The sequence below is a fragment of the Schistocerca gregaria genome, chromosome 1 (assembly GCF_023897955.1).
Source record: "Schistocerca gregaria isolate iqSchGreg1 chromosome 1, iqSchGreg1.2, whole genome shotgun sequence".
Lineage (NCBI taxonomy): Eukaryota > Metazoa > Arthropoda > Insecta > Orthoptera > Acrididae > Schistocerca > Schistocerca gregaria.
The window spans coordinates 781,918,294-781,939,279 of NC_064920.1; the positions used below are offsets into that span (position 1 = coordinate 781,918,294).

The window sequence follows — 20,986 nt, forward strand, 5'->3', positions numbered from 1 at the left end:
GCGGTTAACAAGGTAGCGTGAAAGCACAAAATAAAAAAGCCAATGCTCAAATTTTGTACTCTTTGAAGTAGTGAATATGAAATTGAAAAAGGCATGTGTTAAACAATAACAAATACTGTTAGATAACAAAGGTAAGTAGTAGCCATGAAGTTCGCAGACTTCTAACGATCGAAACATTGACACCTTGACTTACTAAAATGTTAACAGACTATACAATTTTTATGTACAATTACACACACAGTCCTTCATCAAAGAAAGTAGTGTTTGTAGGTTGGTTTGCATTACAGCACACTAGATCAGGTTTTCCCTGTACGACAATTATATTTGCAATATGTGTACCCATTTGGCCAGCCCTTTCGTCGTCAGAGGGTCATACCTATGAGGTTTCCATGTCCTTTCGGATTTAATAGACAAAGTAACAGTTATAGTAAAGTAGTCTTTTTTTTGGTAGCATGGTTCATGAGGGATATCTTGTTTTGCGTAATTTTCTGAAGTGAATTGAATGCGAGAGTTAAGGTTTTTTTTTTATGGGTGCACTTGCTCCTCTCAAAAGAGCTCCGAGAAATTACAGTTTGCTTTTAGCGGTGAAACTGATTGTCTGCCGTCTTGAGTTTGCTTGTAGATGTTAGCTTTAGTCGCCGTGAACAAAACGATCGTGTTTTTAGCTCCTCTGCAGATTGTTAATTGCCATTTTGTCGGATACATAGCACATCACGAGGTTGTGGTTAGCTTAGGACATGAGTTTAAATTAAGGGCTAGAAAACGCATCGTTTGCCGCAGTTCAGTCATTGTCATTGGTCACTTAAAACCAACAGTCGACAGAGCGTTTCGCGTTTCCGACATGCAGCGGCCACTTCCAACACAGCTCCACATTACACATTAATATTTGTTAAGTGACCCGCCGCGTTTGTTTGTCACATGTAGTACGTAGAGTCATAGCCGATAGCTGAAGTGGCTACACTGTAGTGGCAAGTGATAGACGTCAACTATCAAGTTTTAATCGGCCTATTGTATACTGACTTCTACCGACATCTTTAGAGCCGGTTGACTTTGAAGTTCACCGGCAATAACAAAATTCTGCACTTATGGCGAAGCCTGTATGTAAAAAAATAAATAAAAAGTGCTGCCATGCAAGTTATTGTATATTTGCACTGAAACAAAAAAATATGGACCAGTAATATGCATTATAAATGTCTAACTTCGCGGTGTTGTATCGGAAAAAAAAATCTTTAAATTATGTCTTTACCTTGTCAGTGGTCTAAATACGCAAGCAAGCTGCATTTGCACGAAAATTCGAACTCTAGCCATTAGTAATGTGGAAGCGGGTATTACTCACCTGTTTTTTTCTCAAATGTTTGCAAGTTATCACAGTATTTTAAAATATGTACTGCAGCAAGCCATGAAAACAGGAACTTCGTCCAGAATATAGGTTAAATACACCGTTCAATTGCATTAATTCGCATGATCACCTGTTCCAAAAGCCTGAATAACCAGCTTTTGCAGCACAGACTGCTGCTAGACATGCAGGAAGTGTCAGCGAGGTTGTTGAAGACACAGACAGGGATGTGGAGCCATGTTTATTCAGTGCTGTGGCCAGCTGCACCAGTTTCTCGGTTAATGATGAATGGCACATACAGCCCGAGTGAGATGGTTCCATAGATTCTCAATTGGGTTTAAATCTTGGAAATTTGGTGACCAAGGCAATTCATACTGGTGATTCTCGAACCAAGCATGCACATAATGAGCTGTGTGATCGTTGCATTGACCTGCTGGTGCATGCCATTGTGCCGAGGTAAAATAAATTGCTGTGGGGATGGACATGATCCCCAAAGGATAGATGCATACTCCTGTTGATCCATTATGCCTTCCAGAATGACGATATCACTCAGGGAATGCCATGAAAACATTCTCCAGGTCATACTGCACTCTCTTCCAGCCTGGAACCTTCTGACTGTTGTTTAGAAGGTGTTCGCTTTCAATGTTTTACATCGTAATGCCAATGGCCATCCGTCTGATGGAGCATAAGACGTGATTCATGTGAAAAGGCCACCCATCGCCACTCATAGGATGTCTGGTTGTGGTACTGGCAAGCAAATTGCAGCCTTCATTGTCGTCAATGAACAGCAGTCAGCATGGGTGCATGAACCAGGCACCTGCTATGGAGGCCCATACACAGCATCATTCACTGAACAGTTGTTTAGGAGCCCTTTGGTTATCCTGGGTGGTCAATTCCTCGACAGTTGCATTTCTACTGGTGTGTGTGTGTGTGTGTGTGTGTGTGTGTGTGTGTGTGTGTGTGTGGGGGGGGGGGGGGGGGGGGCGGCGCGAGCGCGTGCGCGCCTGTGCAGTTGTCCTCATTCATCTCCGTACCTATGGCCTATGGCGCACCACAGTTGAATTGGTGCCAATTTTGGATAGCGTAATTTTGCATGCGCAGTATACGTTAACTAAGTATGCATGCGAACAGCATACAAACTTACCCATTTCAAAATGCTTGCATCCTTGGACCAAAAGCCAGTGACCATGCCATTTTGGATGTCAGATAAATCACTCTATGTCCACTTTACGATGATGACTGCACTATTTTTCTCATCCTCTCGACATGATTAATATACCATCCATTCTAGTGCTGTCACCTGCCATGTTGGAATGGTTGTTGAGATTGAACAGAGGTGGTGGTCGTATTAATGTGATTCGACCACGTATATTAAACATTAGTATTGGAAATATGACCTCTATGTATGATTGCCTAAGATGTATGCCTAATTAACAATGTAATATAGCAGTCACCAGAGACATAGAGAAAAGTAACATTATGGGAAAGGGAGAATGGTGGAGGAGGAGGAAGCTTTGAATGGAGTTTTGTCTCTGATTGGTAGTGATGTGGTCTTCATAGACTACAGATGATCTGATCTGCGTCAGATGGTCGTGTGTGTTTGGTAGTCAGATGGGCTGTCGGGCCATGTGTAGCTGTGTTGGCTGATGCATCTCTTGTTGGGTACTTCTCAGGTGGCCACACTGCTTCACCGCCTGGTGGCGTCAGACCATTTGTAGTGCTGTCATGTGATAATGCTCATCAGTTGTGCTTCGGATTTCATCGTGAGGAGATAATGCATATTAGATGCATCACAATGGCCATTGTTGCTATTAAGTAATAAGTCATAATGCAATCCTTAGAACTCTATAAGGTCTTAATATGTTTGTGGAATACTTCTGACAAGCAGTATTGCAACAAGGGTGCCAAAAATCAGTCACTACAAATTCTTGCAGAGAGACTAAAAACAATCCCAGGTGTCTGAAACTGAGATGAAGAAAACATACAGTGTTACAAGCAGGAAAAGATGTGCTACAGATAACATAAGAAAACAAGAAAGTGTAATTGAGATAGCACAGTCATTCATTACTTTCAGCTGGGAATAAGGAAGCGGAGATACACAGGTGGGCTGTAGGCCTACTGTTGTTGTTGTTGTTGTTGTTGTTGTTATGGTCTTCAGTCCTGAGACTAGTTTGATGCAGCTCTCCATGCTACTCTATCCTGTGCAAGCTTCATCATCTCCCAGTACCCACTGCAACCTACATCCTTCTGAATCTGCGTAGTGTAGTCATCTCTTGGTCTCCCTCTATGATTTTTACCCTCCACGCTGCCCTCCAATACTAAATTGGTGATCCCTTGATGCCTCAGAACATATCCTACCAACCGATCCCTTCTTCTGGCCAAGTTGTGCCACAAACTTCTCTTCTCGTCAATCCTATTCAATACTTCCTCATTAGTTATGTGATCTACCCATCTAATCTTCAGCATTCTTCTGTAGCAACACATTTAGAACGCTTCTATTTTCTTCTTGTTTAAGCTAGTTATTGTCCATGTTTCACTTCCATATACCGCTACACTCAATACAAATACTTTCAGAAATGACTTCCTGACATTTAAATCTCTACTCCATGTTAACAAATTTCTCATCTTCAGAAACGCTTTCCTTGCCGTTGCCAGTCTACATTTTATATCCTCTCTACTTCGACCATCATCAGTTATTTTGCTCCCCAAATAACAAAACTCCTTTAATACTTTAAGTGTCTCATTTCCTAATCCAATTCCCTCAGCATCACCCGACTTAATTCGACTACATTCCATTATCCACATTTTGCTTTTGTTGATGTTCATCTTATTCCCTCCTTTCACGACACTGTCCATTCCGTTCAACTGCTCTTGCAAGTCCTTTGCTGTCTCTGACAGAATTACAATGTCATCGGCGAACCTCAAAGTTTTTATTTCTTCTCCATGGATTTTAATGCCAACTCCAAACTTTTCTTTTGTTTCCTTTACTGCTTGCTCAATATACAGAGTGAATAACATCAGGGAGGGGCTACAACCCTGTCTCACTCCCTTCCCAACCACTGCTTCCCTTTCATGTTCCTCGACTCTTTATAACTGCCATCTGGTTACTGTACAAATTGTAGATAGCCTTTCGCTCCCTGTATTTTACCCCTGCCACCTTCAGAATTTGAAAGAGAGTATCCCAGTTAACATTGTCAAAAGCTTTCTCTAAGTCTACAAATGCTAGAAACTTGGGTCTGCCTTTCCTTAATCTTTCTTCTAAGATAAGTCGTAAGGTCAGTATTGCCTCACATGTTCTAGTATTTCTACAGAATCCAAACTGAGCTTCTCCGAGGTCGCCTTCTACTAGTTTTTCCATTCGTCTGTAAAGAATTCGTGTTAGTATTTTGGAGCTGTGGCTTATTAAACTGATTGTTTGGTAATTTTCGCATCTGTCAACACCTGCTTTGTTTGGGATTGGAATTATTATATTCTTCTGAGGGTATTTCGCCTGTTTCATACATCTTGCTCACCAGATGGTAGAGTTTTGTCAGGACTGGCTCTCCCAAGGCCGTCAGTAGTTCTAATGGGATATTGTCTACTCCGGGGGCCTTGTTTCGGCTCATGTCTTTCAGTGCTCTGTCAACCTCTTCGTGCAGTATCGTATCTCCCACTTCATCTTCATCTACTCCATAATATTGTCCTTAAGTACATCACCCTTGTATAGTCCCTCTGTATACTCCTTCCACCTTTCTGCTTTGCCTTCTTTTCTTAGAACTGGGTTTCCATCTGAGCTCTTGATGTTCATACAAGTGGCTCTCTTTTCTCCAAAGGTCTCTTTAATTTTCCTTTAGGCTGTATCCGTCTTACTACCCCTCGTGAGATAAGCCTCTACATCCTTACGTATGTGCTCTAGACATCCCTGCTTAGCCATTTGGCATATCCTGTCAATCTCATTTTTGAGACGTTTGTATTCCTTTTTGCCTGCTTCATTTACTGCATGTTTATATTTTCTCCTTTGATCAATTAAATTCAGTATTTCTTCTGTTACCCAAGGATTTCTACTAGCCCTCGTCTTTTTACCTACTTGATCCTCTGCTGCCTTCACTACTTCATCCCTCAAAGCTACCCACTCGCCTTCTACTGTGTTTCTTTCCCCCATTCCTGTCATTGTTCCCTTATGCTCTCCCCGAAACTCTGTAAAACCTCTGGTTCTTTCAGTTTATCCATGTCCCATCCCCTTAAATTCCTGCCTTTGTGCAGTTTCTTCAGTTTTAATCTACAGGTCATAACCAATAGATTGTGGTCAGAGTCCACATCTGCCCCTGGAAATGTCTTACAATTTAAAACCTGGTTCCTAAATCTCTGTCTTACCATTATATAATGTATGTGATACCTTTTAGTATCTCCAGGGTTCTTCTATGTATACAACCTTCTTTCATGATTCTTAAACCAAATGTTAGCTATGATTAAGTAATGCTCTACACAAAAATTCTACCAGGCGGCTTCCTCTTTCATTTCTTAGCCCCAATCCATATTCACCTACTATGTTTCCTTCTCTCCCTTTTCCTACACTCGAATTCCAGTCACCCATGATTATTAAATTTTCACCTTCCTTTCACTGTGAATAATTTCTTTTATTTCATCATACATTTCTTCAGTTTCTTCATCTGCAGAGCTAGTTGGCATATAAACTTGTACTACTGTAGTAGGTGTGAGCTTCGTATCTACCTTGGCCACAATAATGGGTTCACTGTGCTGTTTGTAGCAGCGTACCTGCATTCGTATTTTCCTATTCATTATTAAACCTACTCCTGCATTACCCCTATTTGATTTTGTGTTTATAACCCTGTAGTCACCTGACCAGAAGTCTTGTTCCTCTTGCCACCGAACTTCACCAATTCCCACTATATCCAACTTTAACCTATCCATTTACCTTTTTAAATTTTCTTCCCTACCTGCCAGATTAAGGGATCTGACATATCACGCTCCGATCCGTAGAACACCAGTTTTTTTTCTCCTTATAACGACATCCTCTTGAGTAGTCCCCGCCCGGAGATCTGAATGGAGGACTATTTTACCTCCGGAATATTTTACCCAAGAGGACGCCATCATCATTTAATCATACAGTAAAACTGCATACCCTCGGGATAAATTACGGCTGTAGTTTCCCCTTGCTTTCAGCCGTTCACAGTACCAGCACAGCAAGGCCGTTTTGGTTATTGTTACAAGGCCAGATCAGTCAATCATATAGACTCTTGCCCTTGCAACTACTGAAAAGGCTGCTATCAGAATTGAATAATGTTCTTTTAACCATCCCAGCAAAATTAATACATGGGGTTCTTTTATGGTAAATTAGAAAAAGTCAGTGTGTTACAGTTAATAACAAATTAGAGTGATATGATCCCGTGCCCTCACCATCACCTTCACCAGGCAGATATAAATTCAGTTGTTCCTACTGTACTTTCAGTTCATCAGTTCCTCTAATTATTTCAAACATATAGTTCTGCTATATAATGTTACGTAGGACAAAAGTAATCTGAAAACAGTGCTTACACCTTGAATGAGTACCTTATATTTAAGGATATTGGTAAGCAATAAAATGTATTTTCATGTGAAATAAATTGTAAATCATAAAAATTGTTAAGTTTATGCATATTTAGATCCTCAAAACTTTGCATATTGATTCACATGTTTATGAGATTGCAGTACAGTATTCAGGATTTGCATAGTTTCTGTCAGTAGCCACAGAACTCAATGTGACAACCAATATTTCTTTAGAATGACACTCTTTTACTCCGAAACCAACGAAGTCACCAACCACAGCAGTGTTATGAAACTAGTCCATTCTCAGATAACAGCAAAACTCCTCACTATCTCTCTCTCTCTCTCAATAACGTCATATGACTAAAATGTTCTCATTTCGGTAACCTTTATTTGCCCCACATCTTTCTCCTCATTTGTGAGGAGTTCCTAGCAATGGTACCCAAGTAATGCCAACACATTATTGGGTCCGCTGTTGGCCTGACAGGTAAAGTTGTCTGTAGCTGCCCGAAACATTTGATGCCTGATGTGTGCTCCAAGTCATGGCTTAATTTAGCATGGAACGGCATTCCAGCACCTCCCAGGGAACTTTTTTTTAACTTACTGGAATAATTTGGCACTGTAGATTTGAAATAGTATATGTTTATTAAATCACAACACATTTATAATTGGCCACTATGCTGGGGCACCAATTAACGTAACAGAAGTAGAAACTTCTGATTTTTATGGTGGGGGAGGGGGGGGGGGGATATATGTCATTGTAATGGACTGTTGGTGAGCAGAAATAACATTGATGGAAATTAGCCTCTGAATCAGTCATAACTGTCCTTTCGAGCTATTGTGGGGATTAGATCATACATCTTATTGTGCCGTATTCTAACATTCCAAGTGAGGTAGTATAGTGGTCAGGACACTGGATTCACATTTAGGACAGTGATTCACATTGCCAGATTTAAAACTCCCATCTGACAATCCATATTTGGATTTCCTGTGGAATTAACACAGTTGCTCAAGACAAATGCCAAGATGGTTCCTTTGTAAAGGGCATGCCTCATTTTCTTCCTGAATCTGAGCTTGAGTTCTATCTCTAATGATGTTGTTGTCAGTGGGATGTTAACCCTAACTTCCTTTCTTTACACATGCTAATATCAATAACATAAGTTGTCATCTGCCATAAACATTGGCAGGTTGTTGTTATGGTCTGTCAGTGTTATTGAGCACACACTGTGTTTGGCCAATGTTTGTGTCTGGCTTTGGCAGATGACAGTTGGAGTGTAGCAACCTGTCAGACGTGGCTGTATTGTACATGCAGTGGCAGTGGCCAGGTGACTGGCCTGGCTACTGCAAGAGGGGACCAGAAGACTTCAGTGGATTAGCCTGTTTTTATTCTGTTGCCATCTTCTGTCACTGCTCTATAGCAGGACGGAAAGTTCTCTTTTGCAGCAGTGATTCCATGATATCCCAAGCTTTTAAGCTTTAAGTGTATCATACAATTTCGTCATAGGCAATTTATGTTTCATTGTGTCACACGCAGAGCTTAGATCAGTGAAGGCTGGTCAAGTTATTTACGTATTTTCATAGTCTCCCTTTATATTCTCAGTAAGGGACAAGATTTGGTTGATGCGAGATTTTCATAGTCTGAAACAGCTTTGGGTCCATGATGCCTGCTGTGCTATTTTGCCATTAACCATGTGGTGCATGAATTTCACTACAATGGACAACTTTTAATGGTCAATGCATGCAGGACACAACACGAGTAGGGAGTGCCCACTGCAATGAACTGTGTGCATTTGCAGCCTCAGGACTGATTGAAAATGCCAAAGAAATGACCATTAACAGCTGTCCACTGTAGTGGATGCTATGCGCCACAGGGTTAACACGTTTTGTTTAGGTGACATAAGAATGATACTGGATGGTAGTTCTTTGGAGAATCTGTGTCATTCCCAGGCTGCAGTTACACCGGTGCCCAAAATTAAAGCAACAAACTACTATTTCACCATCATGTGTCTAATTCACGTTATCATTATACAAACTGTCAACAGATGTCATTATGATCGTGTTTTGTGTAGAATATGGCATTCCGATCAACGGTCAATCACGCCAGCAATGACGTCAGGGCACCTATCAAGTGGGGTAATGTTCGCAGGGTCGTCCCACATCCACAGTTGCTGTGTACATAGTCACAGATGGTGCAGTATGGCACAGAGAAGACAGCTACAGACCCTCTGCTGTGGAGGGCCATAGAAAGAATGGAGGCAGGAGAGTCGCAAATTCATATGGCCTCATGGCTTAATGTGAATTGTTCTGTTGTTTCTTGACTGAGGCAGCAGTTTATAGAGACGGAAACTGTATCCTGGAGACTTTAACAGGGCTTACCATGTGTGATGTCAGAAAGAGTGGACCATTTTTTGGTTCTATGGGCACGATGCTACCTCCTTAGTTCTTCACTGCAACTGGCATCTGGTCTCGCAGCATCACCTGGATGTGTTGTATCAAGGCAAACAGCGTACAGAAGGCTTCAGCAGAGTGGCCTTTATTAGCGGAAACATGCCGTCTATTTACCTCCGGTGCGTCTTCATAGAAGAGAATGTCTAGAGTGGAGCTGTCAACATGCCACCTGGACAGTCGAATGGGTGGGCTAAGGTTCTTTGATAAATGAGACCCAATTTGGTCTGGAGAGTGATCCTTGACAGATTCGCATCTGGAGGGCATGTGGAGCACAATTTCAGGACCCAAACATTGAGGAAAGAGACCGATATAGAGGAGGATCCCTAGTGGTGTGGGCAGGGATTATGCTGACCACTCAAAACACCTCTTCATGAAATGGTATGGGTGAATCAGCAAGATTTAACTGCTGTCGGGTAACTTGAAGAGATCTTAGGATCTCATGCATGGTTGTTGTGTGGTGCTTTGGGTTCAGATTTCTTATTGATGAACGATAATGCTAGACTGCGAAGAGCATGGGTGGTTGATGATATTTCTGGAAACAGAAGATATTGCACGCATGGTGTGGCCTGCATGCTCTCCCAATTTGAATCCCATAGAGCATGTCTGGATTATGATATTGATGACATCATTCACAGCATGTCCTGTTTTTGTCAGACCTCTATTGATGCCAGAAGTGGTCACACCCATTACATGTTGGAGCATCTACACACACACACACACACACACACACACACACACACACACACACACACACACACAGAGAGAGAGAGAGAGAGAGAGAGAGAGAGAGAGAGAGAGAGAGAGAGAGAGAGAGAGAGAGAGAGAGAGTGTGTGTGTGTGTGTGTGTGTGTGTGTGTGTGTGTGTGTGTGTGATGCCAGTTGAAACGGCTATTTAATACACTCTCTGATCCACATGATTTGCTCAAAATTTTGTTCAGTACGTGTATCACTCTACTGGTCAGATTTATTAACACAAATGGACACATACAGCAGTTGGCGTAGAATTACGTAAGAGGCTTCCTACTTGTGACTGACAACAGATTGACTTCATTTCAAGAAGCATCTTATAGGATGTAAAATACAAAACATCATGTGCCACACCTAAGTTCAGCTGCACTCATTGATTAGCAAATCTTGGTACTACATAAAATAGCTTCAATGCTTTGACGAATGGACATTGCACAACAGGAGTCTTGTTTCAGTGTGCTGTTGAAAAATATGAGAGAAGTCAGTAGACAAGTCTTATCCCATGCAATTGAATCGTATCGAGAGAAGCTCTATTTCCCCTGATACATTCTAATAAACATATTTGTAAGTCACAGTTATGTTAATTTATTCTATCTCCCTGAATACTGTCTTGATTGACAGGACCTGCAGAATATGATTAACAAATAAATTGGTGAATCAATCAATGAATTAAAAATTACTTTCCAGTTGAAACTGCTGAAAGGAAACATGGATTTTTGTGAAGGAATCTCTGTGTCAAAGTATGATTCTGTGTGTGTTGGTGGACTTGAAACAGTGTGACAATCAAGGTTTTTTTTTTTTTCTTTTTTTTTTTTAAACAGAGGATTACTTAGATACACATTGAAGTATCTACAGTGCAAATTGTTGACTATGCAGATTTTTTGTTTGTTGTAGTTGTAATTTAAAATTTATATTTCCATTTATGACATTTAGTTAGAGATATTTTTGAAAGGGATTATTTATATATACTTAAAATAATTCATGTTTTAATACAGTTATATCAATAGAACACTGTGTTTCAGATGGCAGTTTACACTGAACATACTTATCTGAGACTGTTACATTTGCCTACTTACATACTTTTTGTGATGTATTATTTTTGGTAATTTGGTCTTTTTCTTATTTTTTCAGGAAGAAAAGTACATTTATGGAGAACTGAAATGTGGATCTTTCCCGTGATTTGTTACAGCAACGGACTTGAGGACAAGCAGTTTCTATAGAAGCTGTGTCTATTGAAACTGAATGTTATAATGTGTAGCTGTCAATGATTGAGGTATTAAAAAGCTTTTATACCTTTTTTATGTCTTCCTATAACAGTTTTGCACCGATGCTTTTAATCTCAGCAGGGGAACTTCCAGGTTCTTTAAATAAATGTGGCCTATATTTTGCTGCCAAGCGGTGGCTAAAAAAAACGTAGTGTCTTATGTATATGTATTCAAGGCCTTACAAAAACTTCAAAATGGAAGTTGTTTTAAACTCTCTCTCTCTCTCTCTCTGAAGAAGGCCTGTAAGCTGAAATTTCTTGTCAGTAGCCTTATGTTGTGCCAGTATGTGACTCAAGTGTCCCCCCTATATGTCGAGTAGCAATTAATCCTTTTCATAATATTGTCATTATTACAACCTGAATTTTCCAATGCTTGATTTAGTTTTTTCTAGTATTACACTCTGAATGATTAATTTCTTTTTCAGATGTGGAAGGAAGTTTTGAAGGAACTGGTAGTGTAAATTGTCTGAATGATTAACATACATAAAGGAGCTCAATACTTCATTCCTATATTTTCATTTCTACGGTTTCTTAAAAGGGGAGCAAGCCCTGCAAGGGAGGTCAGTAAGGTTTTATCTTTCCCTGTATTACTACTGAAAGACTGAGAACTGTGTTGTAGAATTAGATGCTTCAGAAATGTCATTTCAGACACTCTGCTTGCAGTGATCATGGTTTTGCATTTTGGTTACTCTTCCGATTTTCCCAGAACAATTATTTGCCAGATGAAAGTGATCACCCAGAACAATAAGCAGTACTTAAGTGACTTTTGTTGTAGGTTTACATGTGCATCAATTCTTAATGTATCTTTACTTAAGTTAAAACATCCATGTGCAGTGCAGAAATCTGGTAACGTAATAAAGGAATATCGCTGCGTGCAAAATGAAACTTTGACCTAATATGACAAGCAGGTTTTGGATGCACTCAAATGTCTTTTTTTACTCCTAGGTAGTAGTGCATATTGTTCTTTCATTATTGAGCCATAAAAATGAGATTTATAGTGGTCGCTAAATTTATTTTGTATACCTACTTACAAAGTCTTTGTGAACTTGTCTCACTCTGACTGGATTTATTTGTTACAGTTAACCAAGAACGAGCATTTAAATAATCTGGAAAGTATGCGCTGCTTCTTAAACACATTAAACAATGTGTTGATCTGCAGAAAGTACAATGAAAAATAACACTAGAAATATTTTTAGCTTTTGGACACAGTCCCTCTTCAGAAGAAGATTGGTCTCGTGTAACTTCGGATATTCTCCCGGGGTATTCCTCCTCCTAATAATTTCCAGGTGTGCAGGTGGATCCCATCGACATTCTGCCATGATATTTTGACCCAGAGATGTCTCGCCATCTTCACATGAATAGTCAACTACTGAAGAGCCCAAACACATTCATGGTATTTGTGCACAATCTCACGCATGCGAAATGTGCTGGCGTCTTTTGGCGCATGCACTATGAAACATGCGGCTAAGTTTAGTCGCCGCATATATGTAATTCTGTGTATTTTGTCTATCGCTTGAAGACAGTTAAACTTTACAGCTCGGATTTACCTGTCAGCATTGATGTGGTCTCACTTTTTACCAAAGTACCTTTAATGGACTCATTACACCTTATTGGTAACTTACTCAATGCAGACCTGATGGCCTTGTGTGAACATACTCTCTCCTCGGCCGTCTTCTTATTTAATAATGAATTCTTTGAACAGACAGACAGCCTCACAATGGGGAGCCCTGTGTCCCCTGTGGTGGACTTTTCGAGGAGAAAGCACTTGAGTCTGCTGTTTTAAAGGCTGCGTTTTCTGTCATTATGTAGACAATACTTTCGCTGTATGTCCTCAAGGCTGGTAAGAACTGTAGAAATTCCTTTGTCACTTAAACTCATTACATGAGAGCATTAAGTTTACAATGTAGATATAGGAATTTGGAACTTTACCCTTTGTAGACATGCTGATATGCTGTAAGGATGATAAGTTACTGGGACATTCTGAGTACGGAAAACCTATGCACACAAATCTATATCTCCAGGCATCTAGCTGCTATCCCCTTCCCCACAAATTGTCGGTGATCTTTGTACTTTAATACATCGTGTGCATGCAGTATCAAATGATGAAAACCTCCACGCAAAATTAGAACACTTGGAGAAGGTTTTTAAGGATAATGGCTACACTTCACTCCAAATTAGGAAGGCCATGCACAGCTATAATATTAACCAGCAGTGCACTGAGGACAATGGTGGTGATTATAAATCAGCTGTGTTTCCTCCATATGCCAGGAATGTTACTTCCATTATCTTCCGTCCACCAGTGGAGAGCTTGGCCATGGTTGGATACGTTGAAGACAACTTACAACCAGAAAAAGTGGGTGATTACAAAATTCCTGAGAGTGTGGTGCTGCATATATATAGGACAGATGACACGAACTGTCCAGGAGCATTGTACAGGACACGAAATTTATACCCGTCTTTGGCAACCATTAAAATAGGCAGCTACAGAACACTGAATTTTCATGGGACACTCTATGGAATACAGTAGAAAACAAATTTAGCTCCAGTTTCCAGTTTTTGAGATTGAGTAATCAGGGAATCGGTGGAAATATGTCTTGCCGAATCATATAAATTGTGACAATGGCTTTTAACTGGATAAAAATTGAAATCCTGTAAATAAAATTATCCAATCACAGCGGAAGTGATGGGTCTGTTAAGTGCTTAATGATTATATCATCTCTTACTTCCACCACCACCGATGGCAGCACACACAACTCGGCTGCCTCGCACATGTCATCACCTGGCGCATACACCGAAGGATGCCAGCAGATTTCGAATGTGCGTGATTCGGCATAAATACCGTGACTGGACCTGGGCTCTTCAATAGTTGTCTACTCACCTAAAGATGGCCAGACGTCTCTGGGCCAAAATATCATGATAGAATGTCGATGGAATCTGGCTGCACACACAGAAATTATTAGAAGAAGAACTCTCTCGCATTCACACTGCTCTCGCATTCACACTGCTCTCGCATTCACACTGCTCTCGCATTCACACTGCTCTCGCATACGTGACTACTGTCACTGGGCACTATGGTCTGACAGGGCAGTTGGGCACTGATGACGTGTGTGTGTGTGTGGGGGGGGGGGGGGGGGGGGGGTTAGGGTGGTGGGAGTGAGTGTGAAGAAGGGCCAAGTTCAAAAGTTAAAAATATAACTAGTATTCTTTTTCATCATACTTGTTTGTGACTCAGTGTATTCTGTTTCTATTGAGTAGCAATTTGACATTTCCGAATTGTTGTTATTTCATCGTGGGCTGTCTGACTTTTATTTAAATGATCTATAAGTTTGGTTTGTTCGACTTAACTTAGTCATTTCCCATCCAAGGTAACTGCCACACAAAACAAATATGCTAGATAACATCAAAACATTACAACTTTGTATTCCTGTCAAAAAGTTGATAATAATAAGTAATGCTGCTCTCTCATTTTGGCTGTTTACTCGTCAAGCAACAATTTCAACATTTTCCACTGTATGTGATATAAAACCTCTAGGAAAGTAACAAATTAAATGTATAGTAATTCTCTCAATTCCATTAACGAATTGAAAGGAAATGAACAGGCATACCTATATTCTTCTGTATGTCTACAACTTTCTGAATAACTAAAATTACTGCTGTTCATGTTAATTTAAAACAAAATCTTAAAGGAGGGCGTATGAAATGTGTTGCTTATACTCATATGACCAGAAATAATAAAAGAAAATGTTAAAACTTTAACCAACAAAAGTGTCGTACTGACACAAAATAAACATTTAATGCTGCCACTATGAGCTACAAGAGTTAAAGCAGTGCAACGTATCCACTTATTTTATTTGGAGAGGATTACCAAGATAGAGTTGGACACATTATTTTGTGCACCTTGTGGTGCTAGTTGGTACTCTTAAGCTTTTAGGTTTTGTTTAGCGATTCCTTAGGTGTTAAAAAACTGAGAAAGTTTGTGTTTGTAAGTAATGTTGTTTATTATCTGTTTTTTAGAAACATGTATGTTGTTTGCTGAACTTACAACTCCTCACACAGAAGTAATAAATTTTGACCCATGTAGCATATATGTTATTATTTTCCAGTTTATGTAAAATTCAAAAAAAATATTTTAAATACATAATAATTACAATCTATAAAAAAGGAAACTGTTCATAAAGATTCTTTTCTGAAAGTTGTAGACTACACACAATGCTTGTGTGGCTAGTGAGAGGAGGCCATGACGTTCGGATAAGGCATACTGCTTTGCAGTTTTGAGAAACATGTCCAATATGTATCTGTGTTTTGGCTCAAAGCATGAGATGATGGTGATCAACTGGTGAGCATTCAAACTCCACAATCATTGAATTGAGGAGACCCCCTCCCAACACTGGTCATATAATTTCATATACATGACATTTGAAAGGTAATATAATGAAAAAACACATGGGTTGTCATGAACTTTTATTGAATGTCCAGTGGCGTTTCACTGCTTACTAATTGTATTTGTATTTATATTTATAACTAATAACAAAATTTTCCTGAAAACGCATGCCTGTCATCATACACTATGTGATCAAAAGAATCCAGACACACTCAAAAACATATGTTTTTCGTATTAGGTGTGTTGTGCTGCCACCTACTGCCAGGTTCTCCATATCAGCAACCTCAGTAGTCGTTAGACGTAGTGAAAGAGCGGAATGGGGCACTCCGCGGAACTCATGGACTTCAAATGTGGTCAGGTGACTGGGTGTCACTTGTGTCATACGTCTGTACATGGCATTTCAACACTCCTAAACATTCCTATCCCTAGGTCCACTGTTTCCAATGTGATAGTGAAGTGGAAACATGGAGGGACACATGCAGCACAAAAGCACACAGGCCGACCTCGTCTGTTGACTGATAGAGACCGTCGACAGTGTAAGAAGGTCGTTATGTGTAATAGCCAGACATCTATCCAGACCACACAGGAATTCCAAAATGCATCAGGATCCACTGCAAGTACTATGACAGTTAGGCGGCAGGTGAGAAAACTTGGATTTCATGGTCAACCTGCTGATCATAAGCCACACATCACGCCGGTAAATGCCAAGTGACTCCTAGCTTGGTGTAAGGAGTGTAAACATTGGACGATTGAGCAGTAGGAAAACGTGTGGAGTGGCAAATCACGGTTCACAATGTGGCGATCTGATGGCAGGGTGTAGGTATGGCGAATTCCTGGTGAATGTCATCTGCCAGTGTGTGTAGTGCCAACAGTAAAATTCAGAAGTCATGATGCTACGGTGTAGTTGTGTTTTTCATGGGTAGGTCTTGCACCCCTTGTTGTTTTGTGTGGCACTATCACAGCAGAGGTGTACATTGATGTTTTAAATACCTTCTTGCTTCCTCCTCTTGAAGAGCAATTGGGAATGGCGATTGCATCTTTCAATACGACTAAGCACTTGTTCATAATGCACAGCCACTGGCGGAGCTGTTGCAGGACAATAACATCCCTGTAATGGACTGGGCTGCAGTGTGTCCTGACCTGAATCCTATAGAGCACTTTTTGGATGTTTTGGGAAGCCGACTTCGTGCCAGGCCTCACCGACCGACATCGACGCCCCTCCTCTGTGCAGCACTCCATGAAGAATGTGCTGCTATTGCCCAGGCAACCTTCCAGTACCTGATTGAACGTATGACTGCGAGAGTGGAATCTGTCATCAAGGCTAAAGGTGGGCCAACACTTTACTGAATTTCAGCATTACTAATGGAGAGTGCCACAAACTTGTCATTTTCAGTTAGATGTCTGGATACTTTTGATCACAGTGTACATGTAACCGATTGAGGTACTCAGAACTGCTTTGTACCTAGATGGTTCGACCTGCAGAGCAAGGTTTCAAAGACAAGGGGCAGGCATGGAAAGCCCAAATCATACAAACATAAATAAAGGTGTAAATAACTTCATTCAGTAGAATGAAGTTTTCACTCTACAGTAGAGTGTGCGCTGATATGAAACTTCCTGGCAGATTAAAACTGTGTGCCGGACTGAGACTCGAACTCAGGACCTTTGCCTTCGCGGGCAAGTGTTCTACCAACTGAGCTACCTAAGCATGACTCATGCTCCGTCCTCACAACTTCAGTTCCGCCAGTACCTCGTCTCCTACCTTCCAAACTTCTCAGAAGTTCTCCTGTGAAGCTTGCAGAACTAGCACTCCTGGAAGAAAGGATGTTGCGGAGACATGGCTTAGCCACAGCTTGGAGGATGTTTCTAGAATGAAATTTTCCCTGTACAGTGGAGTGTGCACTGATATGAAACTTTCTGGCAGATTAAAGCTGTGTGCCCAGTTCGAGTCTCGGTCCGGCACACAGTTTTAATCTGCTGGGAAGTTTCAACTTTATTCAATAATACAAAGATTTACAATATGCCAGAATATAAGGGTAATGTGCAAGTAATTGTTGGATGTGCTTTCTAGTACAAACAGTTTATGTGTGAATTTTGTTGAAAATCGTAACATTTATATTTTTAATGCAAAAAGGAAGGTGACTTCTGATTCTTAAGACTACTGTGAATAATTAATATTATGAAGATTCAAAGATAATGCAGTTGCAAAATGTCAGTTAAGATATGCACTCAAGTAATGTGTTAGTCTTCTTCAAGAAGTGGACCTTATTCACTTATCGTGACTGGCATACATTTTCAGGAAAATTTTATGCACTTTGTTATTTAATTGGCGATAGTTATAATATTAAGTTTAATAATTACAGTTAGTAAACAGCCAAGTAACACTGCATATCCGATCAATGTTCATGCAAATAAACATGTTCTTTTTTACTACATTACCTTTCAAATGTCGCACATATATGGAATAATATGACCAGTGTTGAAAAAATGTACATTTAAAGAACAAAAACAGTATGTCAATCCCTATTAAATGGTCCAGTCGTGGTTGTTTGACCATTTTTAAATATTTTAATTTTTTATATGTGATTTCCCTATGTTTGAGAAGTTCAAAACAGTTCTTTAAAATAATTTATCTTGGACTTTTACTCTATGGTGACCATTTTTATTTGTAGGCATACAACAATTTTTAATTCGGGAGACATTAGTGAAAATTTTAATATCTCTGCAGTGGGTTACAACATTGCAATTGACATGATTATTTTTAGAAAAGTGTCCTCTACAACATTGTCTGTTGCACAAAATACCCTAAATTCAAAAATAACAAGTCAACATGAGCTCCAAAGTTTCATATCCAAATTTTCAAAAATCCACTTTTTAGGCCCAAAAATAACAAACAAGGAGTGACTTATGAGAGAGTATTTTCTTCCCTTTAGTTAGGTATCATACACTAATATCCTCATATAGAGCATGAACACTTATAGATGTTTCCTTAATATTTTATGAATTTGTGAAATTTGTAAATTTTCATTTATTGTAAAGTTTGGGGTTAGTTATCTCAGGTGTGACTGAATTTAAAAATATGATTTTTGCACAGGTTGTACACCTATATATGATAGCATCGTACTGTAAAAATTTCAACATTGATATCTGACTGTGAACAAAGATATACGAATTTTTGTAAATGAGGAAATAATTCACATTACTCTACAACTGATCTGATGCCTGTTGCCTATTTAAATGGTTTATTGTTTCATTCTAATAACATTTAATTGTGGCATATTTAGTTAACACCAACACCCAGTTTTAATTTCATTTATTTATATTTAATAATGCAATATTAAACAATAGGAGCTTTCGCTTTTGTTCTGTGGTAATAAAAATGCCCAATTACATTTAGGTTTATTGTCAGTAAAGAAGTACATTATGGCTGGGTGTGACATTGTAAAAGTACGTTATTGCTGGGTGTGACATTGTTGTAGTCAGTCTGTTCTGAAACTTCTGTTGGAGTGGATGTGCATACTTCGAGAGTGGAGAATGTGTTATGTGCTTTGTTCCGTGTGTAATTTGTAATTAATTTTGAGAGATTAGCTGGAATGCAGTAACATGGATGACCTTGCTATCTGTTGGACAGATAGCAAGTGAAGTGTGTCACAGAACAGTTTACGGTCCAGTTTCAGAAAAAATTGAAAAATGTCAATGACTTTGATGAAGTTAGACAGACTTTAAATTTCGAGTAAGTTCTTCTGTAACATCCGTGTGTGAGTATTACGAGAAGAAATATATTCTGAAGTACAACCACATTTTTGGAAGAGAGTGCTGTGATCCACTTAAAGTTCATAAAAAGCCTATTACTAAAGGTTTGTGGGAAATAAAACTTGAACATTTGTCCTTGTTATGTGAGAGTGATACAGCTTCCCAAGTGAAATGTAATGCGATTCGTGGAAATTCCCTGTGCCCAAATTGTTAGTCAAAAATATTTGTTGTGAATGACATTTATATTCCTAATGAGGAAGCTGTTAGCATATTGGGTTTTGCTTGTTCTAAGTTAGACGTATCTCATGCTTTGAACATTATAAAATTAAGTAGCAGAAAAAGAAAAGCAGCTATTGAAAGTAAGGTACAACAGATTTCAGACCAAGTTGGAAAATACTTGGAGTCATGCTTGAATAATACAGATACCAACATTATTTCTAAAGAAGAAGAAAACATACCACCAGCATCATCTGACACTGAATATTTGAGCTTAATGTAGAAATTAAAAATTAAATGTTCAGTGACATCTAAAGAGAAAAAGTTAAAATTTTAAGTTTGCTCCCTGACTCATGGTAAAGAGAAAAAAATAGTTCACGAATTCCATGTTTCTCATTGTTTGGTTAAACTAACCCAAAAATTAGTGAAAGAGCAAGGCATTCTTCCAGTTTTAGGAAAGAAGAAAGGAGTAGATATAAGCGAAGAAACAATAAAAAAATCCAGCAGTTTTTTGAAGATGATGAAAACTGTAGAATGTGCCTAGGTTGCAAAGATAGCGAAAGAGTTGTTAAAATGACGTTAAAGTAACAAAGCAGAAACGACTATTGTTGTCAAATTTAAATGAACTGTATGTAGCTTTCAAAATTTCTCATCCTGAATGCAAAATTGGAAGGTTGAAATTTGTTTATTTGATCAAAATGTCAAACTGATGACTGCGGGTGCAAACTCAGTGATCTTAACTTCAAAGGTACTAGATTTAATGGTCTGCGACACTAACAGTTATGACTGCATGATGAGTTTCTGTAATAAATGCCGTGGTAAGGAAACTGTTGTTGAATTGTCTCGCAGATGACTAGGAAATCAGAGACAGTATTACATTCAAACAGTGGGTTACAACTGACAGGGCAGAAACGATAACAGTGGTTAAATCTCAGGAAGAGTACTTGGAACCTTTAATTGATAACTTAACAAAAACTCAAAAGTCACCACTATGTTTCTAAAATCCAAAGTTAGTTTTTGAAGGACAAAAAAAGAACAACTTTGTGAAACTGGATGCATAGTGCTAGCTGATTTTGCAGAAAATTTTGCATTTGTAATTCAGGATGCAATACAAGTGTACCACTGGCTCAGTGACCAGGCAACAGTGCATCCATTTATTCTCTGCTTTAAAAATGAGAAAGATGAAGTTTGCAGTTCTTCAATTTGCATTCTAAGTGACTACTTGGAGCACAACACTTTGGCTGTACATGAGTTTCAAAAGTATGGAATAAATTACATAAAAGAAAGTTTTCCCATACTTGAGAAGCTGACATACTTTTCA

General features: G+C 39.3%; 1 protein-coding gene across 10 annotated transcripts in view; it reads left to right on the forward strand.

Annotated features, from left to right (window-relative positions):
• Positions 1-20,986, forward strand: part of LOC126268863 (mitochondrial protein C2orf69 homolog) — a 242,620-nt gene that overhangs the window by 84,061 nt on the left and 137,573 nt on the right. For 9 of the 10 annotated variants that reach the window (XM_049973945.1, XM_049973950.1, XM_049973951.1 and 6 more), the window contains 2 exons: positions 11,186-11,327; positions 11,744-11,878. In XM_049973945.1, coding sequence (XP_049829902.1) covers positions 11,789-11,878 — 90 coding nt within the window. In that variant the 5' untranslated portion in view covers positions 11,186-11,327; positions 11,744-11,788. Of the gene's footprint in view, positions 1-11,185; positions 11,328-11,743; positions 11,879-20,986 lie in introns of those variants that run through there. The other variant, XM_049973954.1, reaches the window with a different exon arrangement.